The sequence below is a fragment of the Plectrocnemia conspersa genome, unplaced genomic scaffold, assembly GCF_051122295.1.
Source record: "Plectrocnemia conspersa isolate PC_06_02 unplaced genomic scaffold, ASM5112229v1 ptg000009l, whole genome shotgun sequence".
Taxonomy (NCBI): Eukaryota; Metazoa; Arthropoda; class Insecta; order Trichoptera; family Polycentropodidae; genus Plectrocnemia; species Plectrocnemia conspersa.
Genome location: NW_028277173.1, coordinates 18307173 through 18326390, shown reverse-complemented (window position 1 = coordinate 18326390; position 19218 = coordinate 18307173). Strand labels below are relative to the sequence as shown.

Genomic DNA, 19218 nt, shown 5'->3' with positions numbered 1-19218 from the left:
TGCAGTGAGAAAATAAATGTTTATTAACCAATTAATTACCGTTTTATTATTTACAGATAATGATACGTATCTCATGTTAGAACGTTCTTAACAAATTTTAAAGAGCAGGTATAGAACTGGAATTTCTTAAAATACAGTATTTCTGCTAATTACATAAATGGCAATATTCAATTTTTATTATTGTACATATACTATATTATTATAATATCAAGCGAAACATTTAAAAAGGTTCTAAAACCATGTTTCCATCTTAGGATTAAGGAGTGTGAATAAAGCTTGCAAATGCGACAGAACGTAAATTAATATGTTTGTAAAGATTAAGCCCCTATTTTGTGGGGTCGGTTAGTGAGAGGGATTAAGCGTTAAGTTCTCAACGTGAATTATTCCGACAACAATAAAGTTTGCTTAAATCGATATTAATTTCAATAACCGCAAATTGAGCGACGCTAAGCTGATTTGCGGAACCGGCGACGAAAATTGCCGCAAACTTTTGTGTCCCATAACAAAACCGGAAATTCTTTTTACCGTTATACCCTGAATTATCGAGATTGGATTCTATACCTATTTGTTCCTCGTTATATATACCTTTATATATATACAGAATGTGTATCGGTGGGGTTTTCGCTTAAATCCACTCTGGTTAAAGCGCCATAATTAATGACGCCAGGTTACGAGCGCCACTCTATGATTCAATATCATTATGATAATGTGACGTGCTATTGGCTGCAATTAATTTTAATTGCTCGATGAATAGCGCATACCGTTTTATACCATAGTATATTATAATAATTATAAAAGCTATATGCTTATGAAGTTGCGTCGTTTCGAACGCACTGTCATTCAGTGTTAGTTATATATGATGCTCATTTTTATTTATATAATTATATAACAGGTTGAGAACTGCTGGCATAAGACCGCATGCGGGTGTGGCAAGAAGCGTGTTTACTTAAATGAAGTAATAGGTATGATAAATATTAGGAGGTCGAAGATTGGCTTGTTTTATTAAATAATGAACTTGAGTTATTCAAGAGAATATTTTTATTTTTTTATTTTTATAAAATAAACAACGTACCAAACTTGGATTTGACGCTTTCAGAAATCACCAGACCTAAATCATATAGAGAATTTATAAGCAAAAAAAAATTGTTTTCTTCCATCTGCAAGTCATTAATTGACAGTATACCAAAAAAGGCTGCAGCTGTAATTAAAGCTAAGGGTAGGCCTACTAAATAATTAAAATAAGCTTGAAATAATTAATCCATATAACAACCTTGATCAGTTTTTTATTTATATTTTCACTACTTTTTAGGATATGAAACATTTATTGGGGTGTCCTTTTATTATGGCCAAGTCTGTAAATATATTATTATACAATTTTAATGGTTGTTCTCAGAATGTATTATATTAAAAACACACATTTAAATATTTGTATGTAGATGTACATTCAGCATTTTCTTATATATTTTTTTCACCAGCGAAAGTGAATTATTGTCGTGATTTGCGAGTGGTCAATTTACTTCGATTGTATTAGTATTGAAGGTCATGTAGAAAAGAAAATATTTACATTTCATTTTCTACATACATTATTAGAGTAAACGGGGTTTAAGTAGATATATTTCGCCCTCATTTTCTCGTTAGCTGTATCAAACACATTGAAATGTACATATTATAAATTATGTTTTTGAAACAGTGGCTTTCAACCATTGATTTAACTTTTAATAAATTAGCGTACTTGACATATTTATCGTAAAAATAAAATCAGAAATATATTATGCTTATTAAATTTAAGAGGGATTTTACGTACTTATTTACTTGATTTTTTTATATTTTATAGAAAATATGAGTAACGTTTTATTTTATATTTGACTTACGCTTTCTTGTCATCCTAATTATTTTTTCATCATTATTATTTTATATAATTATTTTTTTATATTACTATATCTTTTATATACAATATAGATTAAAAAGGTTATACAACACATACTTACACGGAGGTGTTGTAAAAACGATATATTTTTATCACCTGTGTGTTTTTATTATTGTAATGTCATATATTATTACCAGTAAATTTTAATTTAGTCTTTAAATTTTAAAGTTTATAACATATATAAATGTACAACAAGAATATTATTTATTTTAGACCGTGTTTTAAAATGCATAAAAATATTTCATGTTACGATGCACAGCTAAAAATTATATTTTATAAAATATATTATATGCGCAATTTATAATTTTCATTGTGATACATAATAAACAGGAAAAGCTTATGTGTTTATATTTGTAATAGAATGTAAAGAATTTATGTCAACCATGGCAAAATTGTCAATAAAATTATTACACGGTCACAGAAATTAAAACGGAGCTTGGAAATTTTATTTTATTTAATAAAATTCATTGGCGTAGTAATGAAAAAGTCATTTTCAGATTTTTTTAATCTCTTAATGGACATAGTTAATGGCATGAGAGTTTTTTATTTGGACGTAAAATAACAACTATAAATACATTTATACACTATATGTTTAAAAATATAATTTGTTTGTACAGTCTTCACATTGAGCTTTTCCGCGTTCGATATGTGAGAAACCTTACGAATTTTTTAAATGAAAATATGTACATAGCACGTGTAAGGAATTTTATTAGAGAATATTTATTTCATACGTGCAAACTTAATATAGAGCTTTTTGTATGTGAGTGAAGCATTTCGAATTCCTCTTGATGTGTAACAACAATATAATAGAGATCAAACAATAAATCAAGGCAACAGATGTACAGAACAGGATTTTCTCCATTCGTTCGGATAAGAATCACCATTCTGAGAATTTAGTGCGTAGTTAATAGAAAGGAGCTAGCAATAAATTTCGCCAAACTCACTTATATCTCTTTTGTATATTATACATACATACCAAACGATCGAATACCTAACGCAAATGTGTCAGTGTGTTTTTATTTTACAGGCAAACAAAGTACACTTCGGTGCGATTTACTTTTGATACATTTCCATATTCAAAGCAGGCTGGACGAAGAATTTCATTTTAACTTTTGAGGAAAGTCACGAACAATCGTATAAATTTACAGACGAAACACGTGAAACGGTATTATGCGCGCTTGTGTCGCTGATGAATTTTTGCGGGAGTACATAGTAAAATTCTTAGGTTTTTTATCATAAGATCTACAAAAAAATGTATAATATGATATCATTTATAAAATATATATATACTTAATTTACAATTTAAGTTTATTTGTGTAATGTTTATTGTGCTAACTTTACTCCTGTAATAAATTTGTCAAACCTAGTTATTTTTGTGAATTAAATTCGTTACAATTGAAAGTAGTATTTTGACACTGCTGTCGACGTTTGAACGCCATTGGGTCATCTTATCCTCACTATTTGGACGTTAGTAATCATTTACGAATGTTTATAAGTATTTTTGTAAGATGATAAACCACAATAATAGCGTTACATTGCCTTAAATAATTTTTAAATCGCTAGTTTATATCTTCACTCGTGGATTTATTATGCATTGATCTGCAAAGTATTTAAAAAATTGCAATAATGGTCTGAGGCAATAAAAATGTTTATTAAAAGAACTGATGTATATGTTTATATTAACAGTTTGAGGTGATTAAAGTATATATTTTATTATAATATTTTATTTTAGTCTTTATGTAGGTGTAAAAGTGTTTCTTTAAATGGTTTGTAATTTTAAGCAATGCTGCTTTATTTTTTGATCTATCATTTTTGGCATAAATATGTATTTTTTTTATTTTTGCATTCATAGACATTTTCTCCTTTCGTCCGTAAGTTCTTTCTTTCAAGTATTCTTTCCTTTCGTCATTTAAAAAAAATATTCGTGAAAGCAAATGTTATATTTAAACTGCTAGCATAATGATTCCGTTATATTTATGATTCATCATCGGCAGATGATACACATCTAATGATACTTGATATGTTTCAATAAATTTGTTAGTTCTGTTTCACTTTTTACTAATCGATTATTTCATTTCATTTTCATTTTAAATCGATTATTTCATTTCATTGATCTCTATTATATAAAGCACAGTGAATTGTATCCTAATCCAATTTATGTCAACATGTCTTATAATATAATTGATGTGCTAATAATATGTTATTAATTCATATTATTATGTATTGATTGATTCTATCATGATTAGTGCAATCATTTATATTGTATCTAAAATATTTCTAACGACCTTTGATACATACAGCAACTATTGCTTTCCATGTAGGGTAATTAATTTAGCGTTTAATTTAACAAGCGCCTTAGTTAAATCTATCTTGACGCGTTTTGCGTTGTTGTATGCACAGTTACGTCAGAAAATCTTTAAGCTGCGGATACAAAGACAGAAATCTGTTTGAAGTTTCTAAGACAACATTTACAAGCACCACTTGACAAGCCCTGGTTGTTTGTAATTTTAACACAGTGTTATTTTACTAGTATTATAATTATACTAACACGTGTTGTTACTTTGATAGTTATTATGTTTAAACTATTAAAAGGTAGTGATTTACCTTCACCTATTACACCCTAAATAATTAAATGATATATTTATGGATATATCAATAATAATTATGATCCTACGATATCAATCATATAATTGTTAATACGATAATAATATTGAAAATTTATTAGCGTTACAAATTTAATATAATGTAATTAATTTACGGTACATTTTGTTGCATAGTAAAAATTTTTGAGGTATTTTTATAACAAACTGTCATTTTTCTGAAATATAGAATAGATATTTATTTAGCATAGCACAACATTTTTCAATGTTAATATATATAAAAAATACTGTTGTAAAAAAACACTTTTTATAATAAAATTTAATTTTTTAATTTTTAATAGTAATATTAATTATTAAATAGTTTATTAATAAACATATATAGGGAAACAGTGACGTATTAATTATACTTTTGTAAAAACAAATAACTTATTACGGCAGTAGACTATCCATCATAATGTTCCTCACATTTTATTATATATCACTATCTTATTAGGGAGATAAAAATAAGTAATTATTATATAATTACAATTTCTATAGATCTTCACAGATTAGTTTTTGATTATATTTTACCAATCTCACAAATTAATGTCGTTATATATAAAATTGGTTAATAAAGTTTGACAATATTGTTATTCCTTCAATTTTATTTATAAAATGTATGTCATTGATTTCAGTTTGATGTCTCTCTTTTTTTTATTAAACGTTGTTCTTTGTTGTTTTCACACCAGACTGGCTATATTTCTTTATGGTAAATGCGCTTTTTATATTAAATATCGGTCCTAAAAACATAATGGCAGCCAACCCTTCTTAAATTTGAGCTTGGAGTCCAGATGTAAGCTCAGGTATTTAACGATAGATTTTCATCCTACGTTACTGCTCTATTCATTTTGAAGAAACGGTGGCAAATATTGTATATGTTTCTTGAATTTATCTGAGTGTTGATTTTAATTTATACCTACAGATTTACTTAGTTGTTATTAATTGTGTTTACTTCGTCCCATTGAACTCTACAATAAATAAATCACAAAACTAGTATTTTCGCTATCTATTCCAAAATTAAAGTTACCATTAAAGCAAATTCATAAATAATTTGTAGATTTTAACCTTCTTCAGATTACAGAAAAAGCTTTTCACAAAATGTTGAAAACACGACATTTTTCAATACTTAACATAACAGTAAACGTTTACCGAAATCCATATTCACAAAGTTATTAATTAAATATTAATAATTAATAATCATTCTTATATTAAACATCATTCGTTAATATTTAGGATCAAATTAAATTTTTTTAGATTCATGTGTGTTTATTGAATGAACTATATTTTTCATGGGTAATTATTCGGCTAATTAATATTACGTATATATATATTGTTCTTTGGTACATTATTGTTTAGTAAATGACATAGTCACTATTTGAAGGAGAATTAAAAATTCATATTAAAAGTTAAAAAGAGAATGAGTATTTTATTTAATTGTATAATATACGAATTAAAAATTATAGAAATTAATGGATTTTTTATGGAAATATTAAACAAAAATAATTTAATTATGGTTTATGGTAAAGCTCATAAATTAAATCATTTCATATGTCATGTTGTACCCAAACGTTTCGTAATTTGCTTTGTCAATTATCCTAATGACTGTTTATTTATATTGCAGGTGTTCGATTTGGTTCGATATAATGGATGGTGCATCGATCGAAGTAATTAGTGCTTGGTGACTACGCTGTGACGATCACCGTACGATGACACAAATCAGCTGTACCAACATCACACTTCGACGAGCCTAGAAGCAGATAAAATGGTGCTCCATTTAAACATAAAGTTTACGCCTCACAGATAAGACGCAAAAGTACCCCGTCGAACAATAAACCACTAAAATGTTGGTGAACCTCTTGACCCAGTTCCAGACGACAGCCACCTTCACAGCTGACTTTGCATCTCCGACTCCTACCCCAACATCTTCCAACGTTACGTTCGGATGGCAAAACCTTAGCACATTAACACCATCGAGTGCCTACGAGTTCCGATCTGCTGGCAGAAATGTGACTCCGCTACATTTCGATCCCCAACACAGCCACAGCAACTCGCTACTAAACGCCACTAGCGTCGAAGTGCCGAATCCCAGTTGGACAGATTTGATGGGTTTGGTTTTTAAAGGGTTCATATTCGGCACCATCATAATAAGCGCAGTTCTAGGAAACGCCTTAGTCATAATTTCAGTACACAGGCACAGAAAACTAAGAGTCATAACAAATTATTACGTAGTCAGTTTAGCGATGGCCGATATGTTAGTAGCACTCTGTGCTATGACTTTCAACGCTAGCGTCGAACTAACCGGATCTTGGTTATTCGGTTACTTCATGTGCGACGTATGGAATTCATTGGATGTATACTTTTCGACCGCTTCCATATTACATCTATGCTGTATATCAGTCGATAGATATTATGCTATTGTGAGGCCTTTAGAGTACCCCATAACGATGACTCATAAGACGGTCGTTTTCATGTTGGCTAATGTGTGGTTATTGCCAGCGTTGATAAGCTTCACTCCCATATTTTTTGGATGGTACACCACAGAAGAGCATCAAGCTTTTAGAGATGAGAATCCTGAGACGTGTATCTTTGTGGTTAATAAAGTGTATGCTATCCTGTCGTCTTGCGTCTCATTTTGGATACCTGGAGTCGTGATGGTGACTATGTATTATAGGATATATAAAGAAGCTATAAGGCAGAGAAAAGCGCTGTCCAGAACTAGTTCTAATATTTTATTAAACGCCGTCCATCTCCAACATACGTCTCACGTGAACCATCACTCGCATCATTATCTGCATCCGAGCGATGGTGATATAGGGCTGACTATACAGCAAATTGGCAGGCATGGGAGCGTAGGTAACGTGAGTCCTAATTATAGCACTTTCACTGAGACTATAGGGGAAGAAAGAGCCGAAGAGGTAGTTCCGAGCGAACCCGTCGTGAATTTTAACGAAAATTTGAACATCATGGGGGAGGGTAACAAGGTGGAGGCGAGTCCTTTAAAGTCTGTCAACATTAGCACGGATACTACATCGAGTGGTTATTACTCAAGCGGATCTAGCAACAAGAGGAATTCAAGTGTAGGAATGGTGGTTGGAGCTCACAGGAACAGTAGGCAGAGCACCAGCTCTGCCAGTACGACAGCAGGAGCTACTTTACAATACAGGGATTACAGCAAAGCGGCCACGGAGCTCAACGCAAACGGTGAGTAATTCATATTGAGCTTGTATCCACGTTGTTAATACCCCAAATGTTGTGACACGGCTCGCAACGCTCTGAATATACAAACAATCTCTCTGTTCCATCGTATTTGCATGATAAGGCGTAAACAAGCCCGGAGCAATTGCATGAATTCGCACAAGCGGCTCATTTCAATTCAATGTAAGTTTGAGCGAAATTTGTACGATCTATCTGTATATCAAATTTGCTTGCCCTCAATAAATGTGAATTTGATTGAGTGAATAGTTTCGTTTTATCACATATTAGCTAAATAAATGCGTCAAAAAATCGTTTCTTATATAATACTATTATTTTTTTTTATTTTTTTATTTTTTTAGATTAAATTAAGACCATCGTGGCCTAACAGGTTACCCCAATGCGCCACGATGGTCGAAAACAATATATTAGGTTTTATATTAGGTATGACCCATATTATATGCAAAAGACTGGTTTACTAACATTTCGGTCAGTAGAACTAATTAGTATTTTAAAATTTATGTTTTTGCTTTTTTTTTTTCTCTTTTAAAAAAGCATAAGAACCCCAGAATTGGTGTGATTTGGCTTGAGAATTATCGATAACCTTCTATATTTTAATATGCAATCAGCTTCAATAATAAAATGACATAGCATATATTTTCTTTGTACTGTAGTTCTCGAGAATACGCAAAAAAAACTGTGCGAAGAAAAAAAAATGTATATAAAAAAATCTCCTGACGATGCCAAAAATATGTTAGGCGAAATATAGAGACTGAAAATCCAAGGAAAACGCGATCTATAGCTGCGTGCATATCCAATGTTTTCCATGTTTTTACTTTCTCTTTCTTTGTATCCATTAGCCTTAAGGACTTTATGAACAATTCTGAGCTCTTGAGTTCTATTTTCTGCATCTGTCAGTTTTTCTGCTCTGTCGTAAAGCAATGCAGCCACCGTCTCAGTCGTGTAGGGCGATGATGGGCATGTAGATATCTATTAGTATGAGTGATTTTTTAAAAACTGTGTTTCTTAAGGTACCATCTGGTCTGCGTGTTAAGTGTATATCTAGTTCTACAGTAAATTTTATGTTTTTATGTATGCTGTTAGAAATTCGTTTATATTCTCCCTTCCATGTTGACAAACGTAAGCAAATCTTCGGACTTAACTTTGCTGTTTCCAGCGCTTTGATTTCAAAGTCATCTATAAAAAAATTGGCTATGATCGGTGACAGTAGTGAGCCCATAGGAGCTCCATCAACCTGTTTATATAATTCTCCACTGTACACCAAATACGTAGATTTGAGACAGTGTTAAATGAGGCCCATTATGTGTTTTTCGAGTTTTTTTACATCGAAACTTACCAAGATATCAGAATCTGATAGTTACACCTTTTATAGGAAATCATATGCATTTTTAATATAAGATGTCATTTGCTCATTAAAAGGATGAAGCATTTCCATTAGGAACTTTGTCAGTTTTTGCGTCGATGCGTCTATTGTACTTTCAATTGGTCTGAGAGGTATTCTCTCTTTGTGGACTTTGGGAAATTCAAAAAACCGTGGCGTTCTCGAGGTACGATTTTATTTTATCTCTAGAAATAGGTATTATATCTATCAATTTTTTGATTTTAGTTTCTTGATAGGTCGTCGGGTCGTTTCGTGTTTTTTTTATAGACTATCATTTAAGATGATCGCATCTGTTTAATATCACCGTTACATTTTAAAATAATAAAAAATATGCACATATACATATGTACGTAACAAATTAAGTTCATACATATTTGTACGTGTATTTTATTTTCCTAAAGATGAAATAAATATAAAATTATATACTAAAATTGAGTCTCAAATATTGATTTAAAAGAAATGTTAAAAAAAAACCATTAAACATCAAACATTCTATTGGTAATTCGAGAACGTTTTTTAGTTTTAATTTTATTTGAAACAGGGATAATTCCTCTTATTTTCATTATATATATATATATATATATATATATATATATATATATATATATATATATATATATATATATATATATATATATATATATATATATATATATATATATATATATATATATATATATATTAATCATAGATATCCCTCAGTTGTTGTGAATTTGACGTCCTTTCCCAGTAGTTTTGAATATATCAAAGTCTATAGTTAGAACCCTTATACACGGACTTTAAAGCTTTCTTATATTAATACATTTGATTGATATAAAAGAGAAATATAATATTTTCCCTAATTAGAAATTTATTTTCAAAAGCCTTTGTCTGCAACAGAATCAGAAATATTTTGATTGCTTTTAAAGAGTCAATCAACTAGCAAATGCAAATCTTGTTACAAGATTTTAAATGGATATTATTATTTATAAAGTAAAGAAAATATTAGTTTATATTTTTTATAATGTTGAGTGACCAAACAAAACAGTATTTTATGCATCAAAAATAGTATTATATCTTAAAAGTTTTAATGTTATAAAGTCATTTTTTTAAATTAAAAAAATGTCACCCTACATACTATTTCTACCATACATCCGAGTGGTGACAGAAAAGATCAGTAGAACCCTAGTAAAGCACGATATTCGATCTATTTTTTTCAATCTAAAACCAAAATATGTTGGATGCTTCCCAATTAAAAAGATTAAATAAAAAATGAATCCCAAGGAGTGTATCAAATCTCGTGTGCAGTTTGCGATAAAGTTTATATCGAACAATCTAATAGACGCATCAAAAAATTGACATTCACGCATCATAATATTGAGAGCTCTTTAATTTGGACACACTAATTTTGTACGAACTTTACAAACGCTCTTTAATTTGGATACACTAATTTTGAATGAACTAGGAGGAGGTATACCTTACTTAGACCATCGAAGATTGCAGAAGCTACCGCTTCTCTCTTCGCATCCTCGAATCGAATCCGTATAACAAACATGGAACAATTTTTGTATATATATATATAAAACTAACATGACAATCTTAATTGTTGCAAATTAAATACCAACTAACTTTGTCGTAAAAAAATAAACCCTATTAATACGAAGGTCAGAAAAAATTGTATTTTCGACTTCTTGGCTATATCTCTCAGTTTTCCTCATATTAAAATCAGTTTTCTTGATATTAATTTTTTTACATGAGAAATCTGTATAATTTAAAAAATGTATTGATGTTGCTGTTAAAATAATCTGATAATTAGTCTACTTTTTTAAGGAAAAATATTTTTATTTGTATTTAAAAGAATACTTCTAAATTTCGCTTTTCTCTATGACATTTTAGATGTATTAAGTATTAGTGGCATGCAATTTAATACACATTTATGTAATATTTAATTAGTGGGTGAGAGAGAATAAGGTTATATTTGCATTCAGCTAGATCCTAAAAAGTAGCGATGCAAAATTTGATTAAGAACAGTCAAGGGGTGTGAGATTATAAAACTATTTTTAATTCTTGATAGATGTCAATCATCTAATATTGTTACAGCTTATATATTAATTATATGTCCTTAAAATCATATATATATATATATATATAAAATAATATAATAAATCAATGTATTTATTCCTTTATTAAAAATAATAAGGCTACAATGATTATTATATTCTTCAAAATGTTTCTAAAAATATATATTACTCACAGCCATGTTAATATTAAATTTCAGCAAAGCGTTTACAAAATAAAACAAATTAAGATAATATTACAAAACACATATTGTAACATAATATATAATAAATATTAAACATGGATTTTATGTTTACCTAAATCTATATATTAAATTCGTAGTTTATATCAGTGGGTATTACATTGAATTTTCAATATATTAAAGTTAGCTTTTAGAATGTGATTTAATACTATCTTTAATAATAGATTTAATAATATCTATTTTCATTTTGTAAATTAACTATAGTGTTTTTTTATTATCTGTTTAATTAACTATTGGTGTTTAGTAGTTCGTATATGTGCAATAAAAACTTAAGGCATTGCTACTGATAATTCATAAACTTTTGATTTATGATCACCGAATGATTAGGTGCTCGTTAGTTGAAAAATAAATAAAATGGTATATTAAAGATATAAGTCAATCTATTTTTCTTCTGAACTTGTAGCTTTACTTTTCAAATATCTTTTGTAGAAGAAATGTATTCATATAAAACGAAGGTATATTATTATTGAGATAAGAAACACCACCAAAAATAGAGTGTTGAATTTTGCCTACGGCCTACGGACAACCTTGCCGTTTATTGATTTGGGCAAAGGGTTATAAAAAGAGAATTTATGAAGGAAGCAATTCAACCTTTCGCACCAAATGAGCCTGTTTGTCGTCCACGGACAGATAACAAGCCCAAAGGGCGAGCAGCGCGCCCGTCTATAGGTCTACCAGTGTATGTACCTACGTGATAACTGTAAAGTTTACTCTTGGCGCGTGACTCAATACCTCTGCCGACCTTATACATTAAGAACGTATTCAGGCGTAGCGATACTTGCGGTCGGACTATAAATCAAGTCACTAATCAACGTGCGTGCTCGCCATATATCAGAGGATTTGATAAAAAGATAATGGGGCGAGTGGGAGACGGTAGGAGCAATGAGGTGAACGATATGGAGAACGTGGTGCAATGAAAGAAGGCTCTGCTTGAATGCGATAAGGATAGTGGTCATTCTAGCTCAGGGGTCAGCTAACTATTGTCAACTTAAAACCTGCACGTTTCGAAATAATCGACTCCGAAGTTTTATGTGTTTGAGGACATCAATTATGAATGAGCAAATACATATAGTCGTCGTTTATCAAGGTGGAGTTTTTAGTAGTGAGAGTATGAGGGATTACGCGTAAGACCTTAGATACTTTTCGATTAATTTATAACGGTATTGACTTACACCCAGCATCTAATTTACATACCAATAGGGGTAATACCGGTATTAGGGCAAAAATTGATCTTCGAATTGATTTTGTAATATCGGTCGTTTTTTCTTTTTTATATTAACAATTTATAAAAATAATTATAATAATCTTAATACCGGTAATACCGGTATTGAAAATTCCGGTATTATTGTAATCCCTAGTCACAATTCAAGTTATATATTATTTTATAAGTAGTGTTGTATTCTTAAGTCAAATTAAATATATAAATCCTCGAGTTCTGAAAAATATTACTATACAAAATAATGAGCAAATGTTATAAAAAATTAGTAGGGTTCGGCAAACGAGCTTAAAAAAACGTTTTTAATTTTTAAACGCAGAGTAAGTTTTATGTATTGGCAATGATTACCCTTACAGTTTTAAATTATATTCATTAAAATCTGATTTCCAAAGGCATATAATCCTCAATAATAATAGATAAAAGTGTTTTTTTCTTTAAGAAAATTTTTAATAGCATCTCCGAGTTTAAGAAATTGCAATAAAATGTAACCGTGACTAAACTTTCGAACTGCTGTATAGTAGAGCAAGTAAGAGTATCCATTTCTGATTACGGTTTATTTAAAATAAAGTTAAGCACTGACACCAATAGTTTAATAATACATGATAGATTTAGTTTATTTCCACAATGTACCTGCTGATGAAAAATGTAATAAATAATTAGAGACTTTAACATCTTGCATTTACCTAACTAACTTTTTACTACCATTGCTTGTGCACATAGTCGATTTCACTTCATAATGTATTTTGTAAGCGTTTTATCAACTTCATTATTAATATTTTTGTCTGTAGTTGTTCCATGCAGACTTTATGGAATCTAATTATGCAATCTCTTTAAACATAGCTTTGACTCCTTGAATATACAATGTGATGCAAACTGCAGAAGCCGTTAAAAATGGGAACCTACTGTTACTATTTTTACCTAACCTTTTAGTTATACAAAATATTTGCTATTTGCGTCTTGAGAAAACCTAGATTCAGCAAGGGCGCCAAGAATTTAAAACTTTAAAACCAACTGAGTGAGGGCAAAAAAAAATACTTAAAAGGCTTGCTATTTGATTAGCCATTGATGTTATTCATAATGTGCTCAACCCTTCTAACCACTGTTTTCGCTAAAAGACTGATAGAAATAAATCTATTTTACCTACACATTTCTTTGATGCAACACCCAAATATTAATTAATTTACTTTTGGTAGATTGTTTTTCTTTTATTTATTAAATGAGCTAAACGTGAATTGCTAAAGGTGAAGTTTAGTTTTTCGTTTTTTTTTTGCGTAAAAATGCGCTGTAATAAAAAAACTTCGGCTTTTCTGATCGTTGCTTTTCTGGGAGTTGGGAATATAATGTCGAGTGCTTTGTCTGGTATATTTTTTATACATGATGTTGTCTCACAATAAACATAATGCTTTGTTATCTAATTCGATATTATTCGATTCACATTCAATTCAGCTTTAAATTCAGGACATTCGAAGTCTACTAGTTTTTTCTTTTCTGGATTTGACAGTAATAAAATGAGAACGAAATATCGAAAAAAAATACACGGAGCACTGAAAACGCTGTCGAATTATAACTGCGTAACGTCACAACAGTATGTGAAGCAATAGGGCCACCACATATGGTTGTATCTCGCAAATATTTAAATGTGAAATATATGGTTAGCTCGCGGGCTATAGTTTGCCGATTCAAGGATTATGCAATGAAGATGAAAAGTGTTTAACAATTAGTTTGATTTTGCTAAATTAAGTTTCTAATTGGGACTCTCAAATGGTGCAATTTTTAAATTTGCAGCAGATCTCTATTGCGTGTATATTTATTTTAAAGTTGTATATTTATTGTGTTTACCAATGTCTTTCAATTGTTCTTTAAAGAGAGTTTCTTTTAAATACATATTTTCTCTGACTTCTACTGCGTTGTATTTTAAGTTGGCTGGTACGAAAATGGAATCGTGAACATTTTGATAACATCATATTGTATGTTACCCTAAAAAAATACAAAAACAATTTACACTACAAACAAGAAAATTTAAATATAACCACCCCTGTAAAGTAAAAATAGAAAATCAGTTATACAATAGGGTATGTCTTGATCTGATTGCGACCCATTTTAGACCGGGTAAAAATCGACCATTTGTAGTGAAAACAACCTAATGCATATATCACATAACAGCTTATTAAAAATGGAAAATGTTGTATGGCCTTGAAATGAGAAAGATTAAAAATATTTCTCTTTTATTTCTTGTGGCATAAGCGTGCCCAAGATTTAAGGCCTTTTTATTAACACTTATAATTCTTTCATGTATGAGTCAAATGGTTCCTAATTATATACAATACATGCTTTTATATATTAAGAAATGTATTGTACACATACAAATATATTACCAGTGGCAAAAATAAATTTTATGATATATGTATATCATTTATGATATAAATTTATTTATACATTGTATTGATAATGACTGTTTCTGTAATTATTACAAGATTTATTAAAATATTCATTATAAATAATGGTGTTAGGTTCCTTGTTTTGGCAAAGAAGCGGCGTTTCAGCAATATGAAAAAAATATCTGCACAATATAACACCAACTATATGACATATAAATTAACGTATTAACACCTAATAAAAACCATTTAACTTTACCTTTTACTTATGATTTCGTTCAAAACATTAATTTAAACTTCTCAGTTTGGTTCTGAATAAACTGAAATAAACTTTAGTAAATATTTTGAAATTAAAAATAAGCACTCGTACAGAGCATAAATATCGCATATATGCATATATTATATACGTAGATAATCTTAAGTGTTGAGTTGTGGAAAATTAGTTTAAATCCGTATTTCAGTAACTTTTTTTGAAACCTTATTATAATTATGACACACTTTATCTTGTCCTTTTGGTAACATTATTATTTGGTAAATGGAAATATATTTTTCTATATTTTAAATTGAATATCGTATATCTAGCCTATCAGTAATTTATAGTATATAATTGTATTATGTATTTTTTATATATGCTTATAGAATATCGTACACGTCAATAATAATCAATAAGTACAGAAAGTGATTTATTTTGCGCGCCAAGTTCCCTTAGTTACAATATAATCAGACTTTATACAAGATGAATGTAGACAATCTGGTTCCCTTGAGAAATTATCCGATTTTTAAGCTTATTTTTTCGATAGTCATAATATGTGCGAAAGAGAAAAAAAAATTAGATAAGCAATCTGTCAATATGCTGTCAATTTTACCCATCGTTCAATTAGGCTTTTGAATAAAATGCTTATAACTGCTTACCTATTTTACTGAAGTAAAACTTTATTTTTTGCTAATATATACTATACAAGTATTTTTAAGTAGTGGATACACGAGTTTTAAGGATGTCGGGTTATCTCACCACAACCTTAATCATGTGGCGGTCTAATCTCAGAGGACGTAAATAATCACGGAAAATATATAAAATTTCATCTTTTGGCATATTTAAAATTTCTACATTTGTGTGCTAAAAATATAATATTTAAAATAAAGACTTAATATATTTTGTTTAATAGGGTTTTTCAAGTAAGCTTTTAGTTGAAAAGTATATTTTTCATTATGAGATATTTCAGAAAAGCTTTTAATTGAAGAGTATAAGTTTAAATAATTTCTATTGTCGTAGATTTGTATTATAATAATAACTGAATATAAAACGTTGATGAATACTTTAGTAATACTTTTCCTTAACATTTGTATAATAAGTATTATTTATTTCCGAAAAAATAGAGATTTAAAGCTTGAGAACTATATTTTATTGCGTTTTAAGGAAAATTATTTAAAATTTATAAATAAATACATATATTTTTGTTTATAATTTATTTTATAAAATAAAAAAATTATTTCATTATCAAAAGCTTAAAAATAATATATTCTAAATTAATTTAATTTAATTTAAGAAAATTATGACATCAAAAATGTTTATATTTAATTATATATAGATATTATAAAGTATTTATTATAATATCCTATAATAGCATTAGGGATTATTTTAGATTTTAGCACAATTTCGTCATATTATATAAATATTTTTAAGTAATAAAAATATAAATCTAGTGTGTCTGAAGGATTATTTCTGGTTATGTTTTACACTCCATCTGTCAAATATTATGCTATATAGTAAAATTAAAAACATTACAATACAAATTATATAAGTCATACCAAATATCTGAACTAGAAAAATATCCACAAAACTATTGATGCAAATAATGTGTAAAGTTTAATAGTCTTTTAATTACACTATTTGATTAAAACCAGAACCACATCTCAAAAGTATAAAAAATCTTGTGCTTATATTCTCACAGAATAAAGTAATAAATATCTCATCTCATTAATGTAACGCGCCATGAGGCAGACTGGTTTATATTATCACAGATTATCGATATTTAATAGAATAATCTCAAACAACGTATATTTTACGCAAAAACTTGTTGTACATCTTCAAATACTATACACATTGCTGTAATTAGTTTTTTATGTGCACTGCACAATGATTTATCTTTGAACCCTTTTCTTGATTCTTACAATTATTTAAAAAAAATTTTTTAATGAAAACACTAAAATTATATAATTAATTACATTTTCCTGTCTTCCATTTCAGCAAATTTATTATTAGATTTAACGATGTTATATTAGATTGAAATTATTATGGAAAATTTGATAATCATTACAATATATTTAAGACAATAAATTATGATAAAGTTTGTTAACTTGTATTTGAAAAAAAGATTTAGGTAGCAAGTTACTTTCTTCAAAAGAACAACAAAAAACTTTTTGTATGTGCGAGTCTTCGCCTTGCAATCATTTAAAATCATTTTAACAAATATTTTAAATGACCAATTGTGTTGTTAAGGGAAAAAAAAACATAAATGTTATTTAAGCAGTATTAAAAATATTGATCATAACAGATTAATTTACAATAAACAAAACCAATGCGATAAAGTTTAGAGTATTCAAAATAGGTGCATAATTTAATTGCATACAAATTCAGAAATTTATAATGAGCTGTTCGATTTATATAGTGTGTTAACATAAACGTAATTTAATTTTTATTCATTAACTAATATTATTTTTAATATAGTTACATAATTGTTATTTTTATACTAATTAGTATTTTTCATTATTTTTACCTTTTTATAGATTTGTTATATCCATAAAATGCAAATTAAAAGGCAAGAGTAAAACCGATTTTTCGGTTATATACCGAATTACTAGCTAATACGATAAATAGCAAGTACTCAAAGATTCACCTGCAACTAGTCTCCAATTCGAGTAATCGAGTACTCGATACTCGAGTATTTTTGTCTATTTTTCAAGTACTTGATAATCGAGTATTTTAAAAATTACTCGATTAATACTCGAAATTAAAAAAATTTGAAATATTTCAGAAACAAAAATAACTTTAACTTGGTCCGGTAAAGGTTACCGTCTTGCTTTTATTTGGCGTTTATGCCCAAAGTCCCGAGTTAGAGCGGTTACTATCAGGTATAATTTTTTCATAGTTCCATAGTTGCATAGTTCCGGTCGTAGGCTATGTTAGTGGGTACAACGGAGAAATTTATTTTGTGTTTTCTGTTCGACAGTCCCAACTAATCTAATTTATGGCAATGAACAATATGAAATATCAACAAAAAATTTTTTTAGGTTTTATGACTATGCAGTTGTATCGTAAAGTGTTGTAAATAATTTATACTAATCCCTCAGCTTAAAATATGAATCAAAACAATTGTGTGTAAAGGCATTTAAAGTAAAGTCAGTTCTTTGCGAACCGTTTAGCTCTAGAGTGAAAGGGATTCACCCAAATACATCTTCGAAGGATATAGATTTAAATTCTTCGCATTAATCAGAAGGAGTAGAATATTGTATATTGTTAAGAAAAAAAATCTATTTAAGAAGAAAAACAAAATGCTATTTTGTCAATAGTCTAAGGAAATAAGAGAAAAGCAGAGAAGGGAATGAAAGAAGAGAACATAAAAAGAGAGTTCAAAAAATTTTATATCTATAAAAAGCGAACAGATATAAATTAGAAGCCTTATCCAACGCGTTAATGACAATAAGACCAACATCAACAGCAACGAAAAGGGTTTTTTCTATAACGGGAATAATAAAACCAAAGGCTAGCAGTAATATTAAATTCGAGACACTTTTTGCATTATTGTTTTTAAAAAGTATGTTCGTGAAGTTAAAATAATTGTAAAAATAACATACTAAGTATTTTATTTATTTATTTATATGTGCACGAATTTGAATAATAGCTATTTTGGTACATATGGTAAATACTCGAAAGTTCTCGAGTACTCGAGTATTTTGAATTTTAATATTCGATACTCGAGTAGTTGATGGTTCGAGTAATTGGAGACTCTACCTGCAACCAACGTCGGTTACGGTACATACTCCCCAGACACAAAACACGGGCAATCATCGAGGACTACAGCGAAGACTGTCGGACTCTTCGCCCGATGTTAATTAACATCTACATTTAAAACAACTCTGTATATTAAAAACTAAAACAAGTTTTTCA

The 19218-nt window shown here is 28.9% G+C and overlaps 1 protein-coding gene across 1 annotated transcript in view; it reads left to right on the top strand.

Moving 5' to 3' along the window:
- LOC148232127 (octopamine receptor beta-2R-like) overlaps nt 1–19218 on the top strand; it is a 140148-nt gene that overhangs the window by 40931 nt on the left and 79999 nt on the right. The window contains exon 2 of the mRNA XM_088193776.1: nt 6188–7767. Coding sequence (XP_088049902.1) covers nt 6408–7767 — 1360 coding nt within the window. The 5' untranslated portion in view covers nt 6188–6407. The remainder of the gene's footprint in view (nt 1–6187; nt 7768–19218) is intronic.